The sequence below is a fragment of the Crinia signifera genome, chromosome 3, assembly GCF_055691185.1.
Source record: "Crinia signifera chromosome 3, ASM5569118v1, whole genome shotgun sequence".
Taxonomy (NCBI): Eukaryota; Metazoa; Chordata; class Amphibia; order Anura; family Myobatrachidae; genus Crinia; species Crinia signifera.
In genome coordinates, this window is record NC_139219.1 from 94746001 (window position 1) to 94762904 (window position 16904).

General features: G+C 49.2%; 1 protein-coding gene across 1 annotated transcript in view; it reads right to left on the reverse strand.

Moving 5' to 3' along the window:
• SLC22A2 (solute carrier family 22 member 2) overlaps positions 1 to 16904 on the reverse strand; it is a 79291-nt gene that overhangs the window by 26033 nt on the left and 36354 nt on the right. The window contains exons 9-10 of the mRNA XM_083174655.1: positions 13159 to 13271; positions 2182 to 2281 (exon numbers count right to left, since the gene is read on the reverse strand). Of these exons, the coding sequence (XP_083030781.1) occupies positions 2182 to 2281; positions 13159 to 13271 (213 nt within the window). The remainder of the gene's footprint in view (positions 1 to 2181; positions 2282 to 13158; positions 13272 to 16904) is intronic.

Below are 16904 nucleotides of genomic sequence, written 5' to 3' on the forward strand. Positions count from 1 at the left end.
TGTTTGCAGGACCGGAATATACAGCCACAATCTCCAGACAATCCCGCTGGCCGTGCTGCCGTGATGGTAAGCAGATGCTCCAGTCAAGTCTGAGGCACAGCGTACAGCGTGCAGCGTGATCAGGCAGAATAGAGTTACAACGATCAGGAGACCACACAGGAAGCTATGTTGACGCGTTTCGTAACCACTTGTTCACTGGAAACTTTTTCAAGATGGATCAAATGCAAATTTACACAGCACCGATCAGGTCTGAATTACCACCTATAACTGTAGTTCTGACAAAATCAGAAACCAGTATGCATAGGTTACAGAAAGAGCAAAAATGTAGTTCTACCTCTTACCTATATATTTATGTCATTGTTTCCTTTTATGTGGCATTATTAACAAAAGTGGTCCCACCTCCTGTAAATACAGGTCACTAAGGAGTTCTGTGAGCACATAAAGGTGAAAGCTTAGTGCAGGGGTGGGGAACCTCAGGCCCGGGGGCCGTATGCGGCCCCCGTAGCCAGTCTGAGTGGCCCTTCCACCCACCTGGTGGCTTTGCTGGGAGTCAAGTACAGGGGAATTCTCGCAAGAGGCCGGTAGTTCTCGCAAGATTCCTCTTAATCAACAACAGCCGGAGACTGTCATGCTGTGTACAGACGGGGGCGATAGGGGCTGAAATCGCTGGGAATATGGTTGCTGGCGACCATATTGCTAGTGATGGGAGTGCGCGCTCCCGTTTTCTGCCCCATTCTAATCGCTGGTCGCAGGAGCTGATTACCTCTGCGGCACCGCCGGCTGAGTTTCCTTTTCATCAGCGACCATCTCTGGTCGCTGATGAAAAGGGGACACTGAGCAATATATTGCTCAGTAATATATTGCTAGCAATATATGGCTGAGCAATATATCTCCCCCGTGTGTACGGGGCTTAAGTCCTATTCAGCGGCAGTGTGGGGCGGCTGCAGCAGGACAATTTTGTAAGATAAATTTTTACTTCTGGCCCCCGAAGGATTTTTTCACCATACAAACGGCCCTTGGCACAAAAAAGGTTCCCCACCTCTGGCTTAGTGCATTATAAAAGTACCCGAATTCTGAGGGGACATATGCTATTCTAAATAATTAGGGGCAGGGGCAACGCTACCATTAGGCAGCTTTAGGCAGTGCCACAGAGTCTGCCTATCACAAAGTTTAGGAGGTTTATGAGGAAGACATCCTTGTTGTACATGTAGTGGATGTGGAAAGACTAAGACGCCACATTCCCAGTTTCACTACTGGAAAATGGGTATTGGTGGCAGCGTGTGTGGGGGGGGAGTATTGGCAGCAGATTAATGTATTGCCTTCGGTGCCGAGAACCTTTATACCCTTACCAGTGGCGGCTCCTGCAGTCCTGCCAGTCCCTGCTGATGGGACTTTACCGGTTTCCCTTGCCAGGGTCCCAATGCCTGTAAAATACAGTTGTCAGGAGCCGGGCTCAACGCATGCGCAGTACCAATGGCGGTAATGCACATGTTTAAAAGACTAGCTTCTGTGAGCTGCGTCGAGTGCAGCCTATAGCAGCTGTCAAGGGCTGCATGGTAAGGCTTCCTACAGGAAGCCAGATCTATGCCTATCCAAGCCCTGACTGGCAGTCCTGGAGGAAGGGAACACCTTCCAATGGGACTGCCTGTCATGTGGGTGACTGGCATGTACAACTTCCAATAGGAAGTCACTACCAGTCATAGTGAAGCCATTGGCTTTACTAACGCAGAGGAGGTGGCGGATATGCAGGTACTGCAGTCCTGAGGCCCATAGGTAAAACCCACCACTGTCCCTTACTAATACATAACAAAGGGGGTTATTCTAGTTCACTCTTTCTGACAAAATCCTTCTTAGATGGACAAAACCATGTGCACTGCAGGTGGGGCAGATGTTACTTGTGCAGAGAGAATTAGATTTGGGTGGGGTTTTACTTCAAAGTGAGATCTATATTGCAGTGTAAAAATAAAGCAACCAGTATTTACCCTGCACAGAAACAAAATAACTCACCCAAATCTAATTCTCTCTGCACATTTTACATCTGCCCCCCCCACATGGTTTTGTCCATCTAAGAAGGATTTTGTCAGAAAGAGTGAACTAGAATAAGGCCCAAAATGACAAAGAGCACAATGCAAACAATGAAGAATAGGAATGCATAAACTCCCAGCACTGCATCTAACTTACTTGTGCAAACTCTCTGCTTCCTCAATGGTTTCTGGGAGAGCCCGTCCTTTGGTTTCCGGGAGAAACAGCACAAGCACTCCAGACAGTATTCCGATCACAGCTGTATAGGCAATATAGGCAAGAACATAGCATGAGCTCAGAACTGTGGAGAGTAACTGTCACATAATGTAATGCAGTTACTTTATCCTGAGAAATGACGGCATCATTAGGTACTGTAACTCAATATTTTGCCCACTTATAAAGCACTTAAGTAAAAAAGAGGCTTGTAGAAATGCTCTGTTCTATACACACTCACACAAGGTACACACTTCCAGGATGAAGCCCTCTGGCTGCACTACAGATGCCCGGAATGCGTGATCATACCTGACGATATTGCTAGCCAAAAAATTTATGCTCATGAGGGATGGAACGTGATCGTTTCATCTTTCATTGACACTCAATGGGGGTTATTCTGATTCACTTGCAAAGGCAAATATCGTCTCAACTAGACAAAACCTTGTGCACAGCAGAGGGGGCAGATGTAACTTGTGCAGAGAGAGTTAAATTTGGGTGGGGTTTTACTTCAAAGTGAGATCAATATTGCAGTGTAAATATAAAGCAGCCAGTATTTTCTCTGCACAAAAACAAAATAACTCACCCAAATCTATTTCTCTCTGCACATGTTACATCAGCCCCACCTGCAGTGCATATGGCTTTGCCCATTTGAGAAGGAACTTGCCATTGCGAGTTAACCAGAATAATCGCCATAGTGTATCTACAGTAGGTTCCGCAAGCCCCAAAATTCTGACAAGATTGAATACCCGCTTAGTCTGTAATGCTTCATATGTTTTAGTTTAGCACTTATATCACATCACTTTACATGCAAAGATTGTGCTTGCGAGGTGACATGTGGAAGCACATTAGTGTGACACTCATATAGGATATGAAAGGTATGGCATGGGGCGGGGAAAGGCTTAGTGTGGCATCAGTTTCTGGGATACCCACACAAAGAGGGGTAAAGTTATGGGATGTTGCCCATACAGTAGCATAGATTATATCTAGATGTTATATATAGATTGGGCAGCACGGATGGTGTAATGACTAGCATTACTGCCTCACAGCGCTGAGGTCATGGGTTTGATCCCCACCATGGCTCCAACTGTGCTGAGTTTGTATATTCTCCCCGTACTTGCGTGGGTTTACTCCGGGTACTCCGGTTTCCTTCCACAATCCAAAAATATACTGGTTGGTTATTTGGCTCCTAACAAAATTAACCCTAGAATGTCTGTGTGTGTGTGTGTATATGTGGTAGGGACAGGGCCGGTGTAAGGCTTCTCAGCACCCTAGGCAAAACATCAGCCTACTGCACCCATCCCATACTGCCACCAATACCAACCCCTTAAGGCATACTTAACTAACATTCCAGAATGGCAGGGATGCACCCAAAAAATGGGTGGTCCACCCAGCAACAATTGGAGGCTCCTCTTTGCCATCCACAATAGAATACAAGAAGGGGGGCAGGCAGCAAAGTAGGACAGTATGCCTCAAGGGAAAGTTTGGAGGTGAGGTCTTAGAAGTTCCACAGTAGACACCTATATTAAGTACAACAAAGATCCTTATAGACATCCATTTTTTTGATAGGCAGACTTGGTGGCGCCCCCCAGATCCTGGTGCCCTAGGCAGCTGCCTAAAGCTGCCTAATGGTAGAGCCGGCCCTGGGTAGGGAATATAGATTGTAAGCTCCACTGGGTCAGGGACTCTGGGGAGTGTTCAAATATTCTCTGTAAAGCTCTGCGGAATATGTGTGCGCTATATAAGAAACTGTTAATAAATAAATCTATTATCTTCTAGAAGGTGATAAATAAATAAGAAGTAGAATCTGATTGGTTGCTATAGGCAACATCCCATCTTCAATAGAATTCCCATTTTAGTAAACTTACCCCTGAGAGCGGTCAGAGATCAGAGATTGGCAAAGATTATCTGTGATTTCCCAATGGTCTGCAGCCAAAGGCGTAACTATCATTGGTGCAAGGGGTGCAGCTGCTATGGGGCCCAGAGCTGAAGGGGGCCCATCTTTACCATCTAATTAATATGTTTTACATGCATTTATCACCATCAGTTGCTAAATAGGGGCCCTTACAAAAAAAGGGCCCTTTTTGCTATGGGGCCTACGAACATCTAGTTACGCCCCTGTCTGCAGCTGCAGATTATGATATGATTATTTAAGGTGGGTACATGGAGTCGAAAGCCTCTGGCACATGTCATGGTTTTATGTATATAAGGGGGAGATGTATCAATCTTTATAAAGCAGATGAGGAGTTGCATTGGATGGTGGAGATTTTACAGTTTGGGAGTTGGAGGACATATGTGACAAAGGGAGGAAAGGTGTGAAGATATAAGCTATATGTAACATGGGATGGGGGAGGTGTTACAGTTGGGGAGTTTGAGGACATATGTGAAAATGGGAGGGAAGGTGAAGGTATAAGCTATATGTGACATGGGATGGGGGAGGTGTTACAGTTGGGGAGTTGGTGAACATATGTGAGAAAGGGAGGGGAGGTGTCAAAGTATAAACTATATGTGACATGGGATGGGGGAGGTGGTACAGTTGGGGAGTTGGTGGACATATGTGAGAAAGGGAGGGGAGGTGTCAAAGTATAAACTATATGTGACATGGGATGGGGGAGGTGGTACAGTTGGGGAGTTGGAGGACATATGTGACAATGGGAGGGGAGGTGTGATGGTATAAGCTACACGTAATATGGGATGGGGGAGGTGTTACAGTTGGGGAGTTGGAGGACATATGTGACAAAGACAGGGGAGGTGTCAAGGTATAAGCTACATGTGACATGGAATGGGGGAGGTGTTACAGTTGGGGAGTTGGAGGACATATGTGACAATGGAAGGGGAGGTGTTAAGGTATAAGCTATATGTGACATAGGATGGGGGAGGTGTTACAGTTGGGGATTTGGAGCACAAATGTGACATTGGGAGGGGAAGTGTGAAGGTATAAGCTATATGTGACATGGGATGGGGGGGTGTTACAGTTGGGGAGTTGGAGGACATATGTGACAATGGGAGGGGAGGTGTGAAGGTATAAGCTACACGTAATATGGGATGGGGGAGGTGTTACAGTTGGGGAGTTGGAGGACATATGTGACAAAAGACAGGGGAGGTGCCAAGGTATAAGCTACACGTAATATGGGATGGGGGAGGTGTTACGTTTGGGGAGTTGGAGGACATATGTGACAATGGCAAGGAAGGTGTGAAGGTATAAGCTATATGTGACATGGCATGGGGGGAGGTGTTACAGTTTGGGAGTTGGATGACATATGTGAAAATGGGAGGGAAGGTGAAGGTATAAGCTATATGTGACATGGGATGGGGGAGGTGTTACAGTTAGGGAGTTGGATGACATATATGACAATGGGAGGGAAGGTGTGAAGGTATAAGCTATATGTGACATGGCATGGGGGAGGAGTTACAGTAGGGGAGTCGGAGGAGATATGTGACAATGGGAGGGGAGGTGTCACGGTATAAGCTATATGTGACATGGGATGTGTCATGAACCCCGGTTCTCGCACTGCTCGCATGCGCCCCTTACCGGCACGCTGGGGTAGTGTCCTCCGTAGGTCGGCTGCCGGCACAGTCGGCAATCCCTGGCGTGATGTCTTTTGCTTCTAAGTCGCCCCTGCGTCACTGTGAGCTCCAGGTGTATTCCCTGATCAAGCTGCGGGTCACATGATCCAGGTAAGGTCCAACTCACTTCCTGGTCTGTGTGCTGCTGCTGCGGCTAATTCCATCACCTGCGTCTGATTCCCTCATCACCTGGAGGGATAAAAACCCAGCTCACAGTCTCCTCCTTGTCTTGAACAACTCGTCAGTTTACCTGTGAGTTCTCCAGCGTTAAGCTCCTGTCAAGACTCCCCACGTGCTCCAGAGGTCCGGTTTCCTGAGTCCGCTGTCACCTGTGTTACTCTCAGCGTCCTGGTTATTCCACTCCTGCCAGAAGTCTCCACGTGTTTCCATCTGCCGTTTGATCCTGTCTTCTCGTGCAGCCCAGGTTACTCTCTCAGTGTCCGGTTATCCGTGGGTTCCCTACCCGTCTCCCCTCAGCTCTCAGGCCGCTCCAGCGATCCTCAGTGATCTCAAGTACCGGCTCCCTAGCCGCTCCAGCGATCCCCAGTGATCTCAAGTACCGGCTCCCTAGCCGCTCCAGCGATCCCCAGAGACCTCAGGTATCGGCTCCCTAGCCGCCCCAGTGTCACCAAGTGTCTCCAGTATCTCCAGCGTCCCTCTGTGTTACCCCCGTGTCATCCTCGGCTTCCAGGCCGCATCACTCATCTCTCAAGTACCCTCCGTGTTGCTGTATAGCATTCAGTGCCATCGACCACCATCGATGGTTTAAGTACCCCGTTAAAAGACTCTTGTGCCTCAACTCCGCCAAAGCCACAGGGGAACCTGGGCAGAGGGCCGCGACCTGGTCGGCAGTTGCAGCGAAGTCCATATCCCCTTGCGGGGGTCCCTGGTGAATACCACTGTCGGCTTAGACCCCGCGCCTCCGCTTTAGGTTTCAGCCAATCCCCTGTGTCCCCGGCAGTTCATCTCCCTCCTGTCTCCGTGCATGAGCTCCAGCTATCTCAAGCCTCCTCGCTTCCAGTTCCCTGCGCCCTCCACTGGCGCACCCAGGTCAGTGCCGGGAACACAGACAGTCCAGGCCGTGACAGATTGTTCAAGACCGATGGACTCGGCACGCGACCATAGTGTGGGGCCAGCGGCTCTCCAAGATGTCACCTCGCGTATAGAAACGCAGGAAGCGACGCAGCAGCAGGTGATTACATACCTCCAGGATGTGTCCACTCGTCTGGATTCCCTCCAGCAGTCCCTCCGGCCACCTCCGCCACCGGTATCTAATCAGCCTGCCACTCATGCCCCAACGTATATTCCCCGTCTTCAGCTGCCTACCCCTAATAAATATGATGGCAATCCCAAAGGCTGTAGAGGCTTCTTAAACCAATGTGATATCCAATTTGAGCTTCTACCACAGAACTTTCCGACTGCCAGGACCAAGATAGCATATATCGTTTCCTTGCTCACTGGTTCTGCCCTAGATTGGATATCACCCCTCTGGGAAAGATCTGATCCAATTCTCACCGACTATGACAGATTCGTCTCTCTCTTCCGACGGATATTCGATGAGCCAGGAAGGCCTGCATCAGCCTCTACAGAAATTCTCCGCCTCAAACAGGGCTCTCGCTCCATGGGCCAATACGTGGTTCAATTCCAGACGCTTGCCTCCGAGCTCAAATGGAACAATGAGGCGCTAACAGCCGCCTTCTGGTTGGGCGTCTCAGAACGCATCAAAGACGAACTTGCCACCCGAGATCTCCCTGAGCAGCTTGAAGAATTAATTTCCTTGTGTGTCAAAATAGACCTGCGCCTAAGGGAGCGAGGTCTAGAAAAGTTAAAGAAAGTAGTTCCCCGAGTTCCGTCTCCGCCTCAGCACCGTCCTGCGACAACCACTACAGAAGAACCTATGCAAATAGGTAGATCTAGGTTATCCACAGAAGAACGGTCTAGGAGGCAGAAAGAAAAATTATGTATTTACTGTGCCGCCCCCGGTCACTTCATTGGGTCCTGTCCCGAGCGTCCGGGAAACGCCAAGCCCTAACCTGCAGTGGGGGAGTCAGGTTAGGTTGTCTCAGTAAAACTCCTCCCACCACTGACTTGATTCTACCTGTTGCCCTTGTGTCTCCTGTGGGTACCCTGCAAGTCTCAGCCCTGGCAGACTCCGGGGCTGCAGGGAACTTTATCTCAGCCGAGCTAGTAAAGAAGTGTAAAATTCCAATTCTGCCCCTTTCCCAGCCTCACTTCCTAACAGCAGTGGATGGAAGCAGAATCCCCGGAAGCGATATTGTGTATCGGACAGTTCCTGTCTCATTCCATGTAGGTGTACTTCATCAAGAATGTATGGACTTCCTGGTCATTCCGAAATCCTCTTATGACCTTGTGTTAGGGCTACCATGGCTACAACTCCACAACCCCCGTATCGATTGGAGATCTCTCCAAATTGTGGAATGGAGCGAATACTGCCAGAAACATTGCTTGACTGAAGTAACTCCGGTCCGATCTTCCGCAGTCAAAAGCCTTCCGGGTCTTCCCTCAGTGTACCATGCATTCAGTGATGTATTCAGTGAACAAGCCGCTGATGTTCTGCCTCCACACCGCCGGTGGGATTGTCCCATCGATCTCCTCCCTGGGAAGTCCCCTCCTAAGTGGCGTACCTATCCTCTGTCAATCCCTGAGACCAAAGCGATGTCTGAGTATATCCAAGAAAATCTCCAGAAAGGTTTCATCCGACCCTCTACCTCCCCTGCTGGTGCAGGATTCTTTTTCGTGAAAAAAAAAGATGGAGGGTTACGCCCATGCATAGACTATAGAGGTCTCAATGAGATAACCATCAAGAACAGTTATCCTCTTCCCTTGATCACTGAGTTATTTGATCGCATCAAAGGTGCGAAAATTTTTACCAAGCTTGACCTCAGAGGGGCGTATAATCTGATCAGAATTCGCCAAGGCGACGAATGGAAGACTGCCTTCAACACTAGAGATGGGCATTACGAGTATCTAGTGATGCCCTTCGGTCTCAGTAATGCACCCGCCGTCTTTCAAGAATTCGTCAATGAAATTTTTAGAGATGTTCTATATAAATATCTTGTTGTTTACCTCGACGACATTCTCATTTTTTCTTCAGATCTCCAGTCCCATCGTTCTCAAGTCAAAGAAGTGCTGTCCCGTTTACGTGCTAATAAGTTGTACGGTAAACTCTCCAAGTGCACATTCGAAGTTCCCCAGATATCCTTCCTAGGATATATCGTGTCTGGCTCAGAGTTGCGAATGGATCCCGCAAAACTCGAAGCCATCAACAGTTGGTCCCAACCAACCACTCTCAAAGCAGTCCAGCGTTTTATTGGCTTTGCCAATTACTACAGAAAATTTGTCAAAGGATTCTCCACCCTCATCGCTCCTATCACAGCTCTCACCCAAAAAGGTGCCAATCCAGCTGTCTGGTCCGAAGAAGCCTTGTCTGCATTCCACCTGCTAAAACAAGCCTTCATATCTGCCCCCATTCTCAAGCAGCCAGACACAGACAAACCCTTCCTCTTGGAAGTCGACGCCTCGAATGTGGGTGTTGGTGCTGTGCTCTCTCAAGTTACAGACGATGGCAAACAGCACCCCTGTGGGTTTTTCTCCCGGAAATTCCTCCCTGCCGAGAAAAACTACTCCATTGGCGATCAAGAGTTGTTGGCAATTAAACTTGCACTGGAAGAATGGCGTTATCTGTTAGAAGGGGCCAAGTTTCCCGTGTCCATCTTCACAGATCACAAGAACTTACTGTACGTCCAGACAGCCCAGTGTCTTAATTCCCACCAAGCTCGTTGGTCCTTATTCTTCTCACGATTCAGTTTTAAAATTTTCTATCGTCCTGGGTCCCAGAATGCAAAAGCTGATGCACTGTCCCGCTCTATGGAAGATGACACAGTGCTACAAGAACAGCGTCCCATCATCAGTCCTACAGCCTTTGCCGCCACCCATGTGTCACCCGTGCCACCTCAAGGAAAGATGCTGGTTCTACCAGGGCTCCAGCCCAAAATCTTATCGTGGGCTCACGCCTCGCCTTTCTCCGGTCACCCAGGCGTTCACAAAACCCTGGAAATTCTTCGCCGGTCATATTGGTGGCCTCACATGAAAAAAGATGTCCAGGATTTCGTGGCCTCATGTCCTACCTGTGCCCAGCATAAAGTCCATCGTCAGTCCCCTGCAGGTTCTCTCCTTCCGTTGCCCACTCCCATGCATCCCTGGACGCACATTTCCATGGACTTTATCTCTGAACTCCCTAAGTCTCAAGAATGTAATACCATCTGGGTGGTGGTAGACCGGTTCTCCAAAATGGCACATTTCATCCCATTGACTGGCCTGCCCTCTGCTCCCAAGCTCGCCCAGATCTTCATTCAACACATCTTTCGAATTCATGGACTCCCTGCAGACATTGTCTCCGATCGTGGAGTGCAATTTGTAGCCCGCTTCTGGAGAGCTCTCTGTTCTGCCCTGAAGGTAAAATTGAACTTTTCCACAGCGTACCACCCGCAGTCTAACGGGCAAACAGAGAGAGTTAACCAAGATCTGGAAGCATTCCTCCGTCTGTATACCTCCTCGTCACAAGACAACTGGGTCAGTCTACTGCCTTGGGCTGAATTTGCCCACAACTTCAGATACCACTCTGCTACTGGCTACTCTCCTTTCTACGTAGTTTACGGTCAACACCCACGACCACCAACCTTTGAGTCTTTACCAGCCTTGGAAGTGCCTGCCGCATCGTCCACACTCAAACATTTTTCACAAGTCTGGAAAAATGTGCATGTTTCTCTCAAGAAAGCCTCAAAAAGATACAAATTCTTTGCTGACCGTAAAAGAAGAGCAGTTCCTCAGTTAAAACTTGGTGACAAAGTATGGCTCTCCACTCGAAATCTTCGCCTACGAGTCCCGTCCATGAAATTCGCCCCCCGATTCATTGGGCCATTCCCTGTGATCCGAAGGATCAACCCGGTAGCTTACAAGCTGAAGTTACCACCATACCTGAAGATCCCAAATTCCTTCCACATATCCTTATTGCGACCTCTCGTCCTCAACCGGTTCCAAAGTACCACTCCTGAGCTCCCCAGAGTCTATACCCATCGAGGAGTTGAATTCGAGGTCGATAAGGTGGTGGATTCTCGCAAAAGATATGGAAACATCCAATACCTCATCGATTGGAAGGGCTATGGCCCAGAAGAAAGAAGCTGGATCAATGCTGCAGATGTGCATGCTCCCCGTTTGATTGCAGCTTTTCATAAAGACAATCCGAGTAAGCCCAAAGGGTGTTCGGTGCCCACCCTTAAAGGGGGGGGTACTGTCATGAACCCCGGTTCTCGCACTGCTCGCATGCGCCCCTTACCGGCACGCTGGGGTAGTGTCCTCCGTAGGTCGGCTGCCGGCACAGTCGGCAATCCCTGGCGTGATGTCTTTTGCTTCTAAGTCGCCCCTGCGTCACTGTGAGATCCAGGTGTATTCCCTGATCAAGCTGCGGGTCACATGATCCAGGTAAGCTCCAACTCACTTCCTGGTCTGTGTGCTGCTGCTGCGGCTAATTCCATCACCTGCGTCTGATTCCCTCATCACCTGGAGGGATAAAAACCCAGCTCACAGTCTCCTCCTTGTCTTGAACAACTCGTCAGTTTACCTGTGAGTTCTCCAGCGTTAAGCTCCTGTCAAGACTCCCCACGTGCTCCAGAGGTCCGGTTTCCTGAGTCCGCTGTCACCTGTGTTACTCTCAGCGTCCTGGTTATTCCACTCCTGCCAGAAGTCTCCACGTGTTTCCATCTGCCGTGTGATCCTGTCTTCTCGTGCAGCCCAGGTTACTCTCTCAGTGTCCGGTTATCCGTGGGTTCCCTACCCGTCTCCCCTCGGCTCTCAGGCCGCTCCAGCGATCCTCAGTGATCTCAAGTACCGGCTCCCTAGCCGCTCCAGCGATCCCCAGTGATCTCAAGTACCGGCTCCCTAGCCGCTCCAGCGATCCCCAGAGACCTCAGGTATCGGCTCCCTAGCCGCCCCAGTGTCACCAAGTGTCTCCAGTATCTCCAGCGTCCCTCTGTGTTACCCCCGTGTCATCCTCGGGTTCCAGGCCGCATCACTCATCTCTCAAGTACCCTCCGTGTTGCTGTATAGCATTCAGTGCCATCGACCACCATCGATGGTTTAAGTACCCCGTTAAAAGACTCTTGTGCCTCAACTCCGCCAAAGCCACAGGGGAACCTGGGCAGAGGGCCGCGACCTGGTCGGCAGTTGCAGCGAAGTCCATATCCCCTTGCGGGGGTCCCTGGTGAATACCACTGTCGGCTTAGACCCCGCGCCTTTGCTTTAGGTTTCAGCCAATCCCCTGTGTCCCCGGCAGTTCATCTCCCTCCTGTCTCCGTGCATGAGCTCCAGCTATCTCAAGCCTCCTCGCTTCCAGTTCCCTGCGCCCTCCACTGGCGCACCCAGGTCAGTGCCGGGAACACAGACAGTCCAGGCCGTGACAGGATGGGGGAGGTGTTACAGTTGGGGCGTTAGAGCACAAATCTTACAATGGGAGGGGAGGTGACAAGGTATAATCTATATATGACATAGGGTGGGGGAGGTGTTACAGTTGCAGAGCTGAAGGACACCTGTGACAATGGTTGGGAAGGTAGAAGGTATAAGCTATATGTGACATGGGATGGGGGAGGTGTTACAGTTGGGAATTGGGGGACAAATGTGACCATGGGAGAGAAGGTGTAAAGGTATAAATTATATGTGACATGGGATGGAGGAGGTGTTACATTTGGGGAGTTGGAAGATATATGTGACAACAGATGGGAAGGTGTTAAGGTATAAGATATATGTGACACAGGTTTGGGGGAAGTGTTACAGTTGGGGAGATGGAGCACAAATGTGACAATGGGAGGGGAGGTGTGAAGGTATAAGTTATATGTGACATAGGATGGGGGAAGGGTTACAGTTGCAGAGTTGGAGGATATTTGTGGCAATGGGAGGGAGGTATAAACTACATGTAGTATGGGATGGGGGAGGTGTTAAATTGGGGAGTTGGACTACAAATGTGACACGAAGCTAGAGGGTTAGGTGCATTACGTGTAACAAGACCAAATAGTCTTGCCACAGTGCATCATCTGCCATGTGTGATATAGACAAATATCGTAATTTAACATGTCACTGAGATTTGTTTGCGGGTTTAGGTCTGTAGATTACATATCAACAATTGCCCAGATTACCTTAACCCACCACCACTACTCCTTACAATAAAATATGTAATAACGAAATAACCAAATATATGCCTGTTTTGCGCTAACTTTTTACATATAGGTTGTTTATAGAACTGTTCATTTGCAAATATCTCTTATCTTATTGTTATGGCTTTCTTACCAAATACTATAAGTGGTAGCTCCTTCCAGACATTTGCCAATCGGTAAACAATGAATGGCGTTATGGTTCCGCCAATATCACACATTGATGAGCAGACCATTATGCCAAGATTTCTGAAAAAGAACATAAAACATAAATATATAAGACTGGCCTACTATAAGCTGTAGCAATTAAATAGCAAGGCTGATGATATAATATACGTTTAATTATATAAAGTATATTTGAAATTTGTTAGACCCTCTTGGCAACGAGCATTGTCAGTCCCCCTTGGCAACAAGCAATGTCAGTTCCCCTTGGCAATGAGCTATTTCAGTCCCCTTGGCAATGAGGAGTCAGTCCTCCTTGGCAATGAGCACTGTCAGTCCCCCTTGGCAATGAAAAATTTCAGTCCCCCTTGGCAACAAGAAATTTCAGTCCCCCTTGACAACGAGCATGAAGCCCCTTGGCATCGAGCATGAAGCCCCTCGTCATTGAGCATGAAGTTCCCAACAATGAGCATGTAGGTAAGTGGCACTTATGTGTCAAATGTGTAATGGGCATTGTATGTTATATAGAAAGTAATGGGCATCATGTGTGGCCTTATGTGTAATTGGCATTACGGCAAGTGGCTTTATGTGTAATGGGTATTATAAAGTTCACTAAAATCTGCATTGGGCATTGCGGTGTGTGGTATAATGTTAGTCCATGCCCCCTTTTTGCAGCGCAAGAGCCCCGTCTACTGCAATTCGCAGGGAGATTTAGGATACAAACAGATGACTGACAGACGGTATGTCGGCAGTCACAATATGGATACCAGCATCTCAATAGAGGGAATCCGTTAAGTATACTTGCCTTCGCTCTGCACTTTCCTAACACTTTCTCTCCGCAGCTTAACCTCTAGTGCCTAACTCTAACCCTCATACCCACATCTAACCGTTTTGCCTTGTAACCTTACCACCCTCCTTCTATGTGTCTAACCCAGTGGTTCCCAAACTGTGTGCCGTGTCACCCTGTGGTGCCTTGTGGCACATGCAGGGGTGCATTGGATTGTTGGTCCAGGACCAATTCAATACATTTATTGACTCAAAACCAGTGCTTGTGGCTTCCAATCATAACATAAGTGGACATTTAAAGCAACTCGTGTCCCTCATCACAGAATTGAATCTAAGGATGACATATAACACAATATAATTGATATAATATTTTTTTCTTTAGGCCTAGGGACGCCGTGAAACCAATTCTGATCCTCGAGGGTGCTATACAAAAAAGTTTGGGAACCACTGGTCTAACCCTTATCCACATTAGAACATGAACAAAAACATGGCAGCAAGTAGGAATTAGGGTGATTTATACTGTCCCAGAGATTCTCAGAGATTCCTAGCAAACTCCTGTCTGAGATTATTCCATTGTAATCCAGCCTGTGGATCTAGGACCTCAGTGCAGCAGCTGTGTCTGAGTATTCCAGTACCTGCCATGTACCCTGTGAGATTCTGCCGGTGTCAGAGAACCATTGCATCTAGTCTGTGAGATCTTGTCTGTGTCCACCTTCTGTGAGTACCAGTGGTTTGCCCACACATTGTGGAGGAAGTTGCACCTTTCATTACTATCTGCCATTGGTATTCTCACTTGTCCCGCAACAGAGTCATGGAGGCGGTTAGGACACAGGCCTACCTAACCGCATGCTACTTGTTTTGTTTGTGTTTCTTGTTTGTTTGTCTCACAGCAGATCCCGGAGATATTAGTCTAGCCTTACCGCGGTGTCGCATAGGTGGTTAGATTACATACCTATCCGCTATACCATGGTCACATTTGACGTTCTCAGGGTTTTTACTGCATTCTCAAATGTATCAACCCAGGGCCACCAAGGCGAAGGGTAACTCCAGATTTTTCTGGCATTACCCTATAGACTATGGGCTTCTTACTACATTCCAACACCTTGCCTGCACCACCCCCTTATATGCTGTCAGGGCAGCCTCCTGGTGCGCTCCCCAGACCCAGTGACCTCCTAGCTAGCAACAATGACTTCCCCTTCTGGGTGCAGGGAGGAGCCCTTGAGTCACTGCAGATGGATGTGAGAGAGACCCGTGGGGCCCCTCTCGCTTGGATCCGGCCTCTTCACAAAGTGAAGCTCTTTTCGCAAGTGCTGTTCTTTGCAATACTAATGGCATATGTTAATACATATCCGATTAGCATCGGTGAGATGCTGGGCGGGATGTATTTCGCACTATTAATACATCCTGCCCTCAGTCACTGTAATGTTGTTAACTATTTGACAAGTATAGAAGATATTAGAGCAGTGGTTCCCAAGTGTGTGCCGTGGCTCCCTGGGGTGCCTCGGGACACTTGCAGAGGTGTCCAAGGTTGGTGGTCCAAGATCAATTCAAATTATTTATGGACAGTTAATTATTTATGGGCACTGGCGGATTTAGGGGGAGGGGGCACCCGGGCACGTGCCCCCCTGTCATTTCTGACACTTTTTTTTTTCACTTAAGCTGCCGCCCGCCACCGTAGGAAAGAATTTACAGCCGGGCAGAGAGCGTCGAGTACCCGGCTGTATTCAGTGTCAGAGAGCACTAGTGCAGCACACCTCAATCCCGGTTCCCGATTTTTTTTTTATCTTGTGCTGCTGTCGGGTCTGCAAACCAATTGGAGCTCGCTCGCAGCCCGGCAGCCAATCAGGAATGGTTGCTCCTGATTGGCTGCCGGTCCCCGAGCGAGCTCCAAATGGCTCGGGGACCCGACAGGCAGACAGCCGCGGCAGCGCGAGATTTAAAATAGCTGGGAGCCGGGATCAAGTGCTCTCTGACACTGACTGAATACAGCCGGGTACCTGGGGGGTGGATACAGAGGGGGGCGGGATGTATTTCGCACTATTAATACATCCTGCCCTCAGTCACTGTAATGTTGTTAACTATTTGACAAGTATAGAAGATATTAGAGCAGTGGTTCCCAAGTGTGTGCCGTGGCTCCCTGGGGTGCCTCGGGACACTTGCAGAGGTGTCCAAGGTTGGTGGTCCAAGATCAATTCAAATTATTTATGGACAGTTAATTATTTATGGGCACTGGCGGATTTAGGGGGAGGGGGCACCCGGGCACATGCCCCCCTGTCATTTCTGACACTTTTTTTTTTCACTTAAGCTGCCGCCCGCCACCGTAGGAAAGAATTTACAGCCGGGCAGAGAGCGTCGAGTACCCGGCTGTATTCAGTGTCAGAGAGCACTAGTGCAGCACACCTCAATCCCGGTTCCCGATTTTTTTTTTATCTTGTGCTGCTGTCGGGTCTGCAAACCAATTGGAGCTCGCTCGCAGCCCGGCAGCCAATCAGGAATGGTTGCTCCTGATTGGCTGCCGGTCCCCGAGCGAGCTCCAAATGGCTCGGGGACCCGACAGGCAGACAGCCGCGGCAGCGCGAGATTTAAAATAGCTGGGAGCCGGGATCAAGTGCTCTCTGACACTGACTGAATACAGCCGGGTACCTGGGGGGTGGATACAGAGGGGGGCGGTCGCACCCCCTAGACTAGAGTCCTCACACCTCATGCTGGACAGCCAGCACTGCAGCAGTGAGTTATGCAGCAGCCCCACTCCATGCTGCGTGCTGCCAGGTCTATTGCACGCAGTGGTGATGACCGCCCGGGGAACTAGGAAGTGGCAGTGTGTGCGCTGTTACAGGTCCCCGCACCCACAGCTACAAGGGGCTCATCCCTCCTGTGGTCACTGGCGCCGTGTCTCTCATCTTACCCGGCCGGGGCTCCCTCCCCCTAGCAACG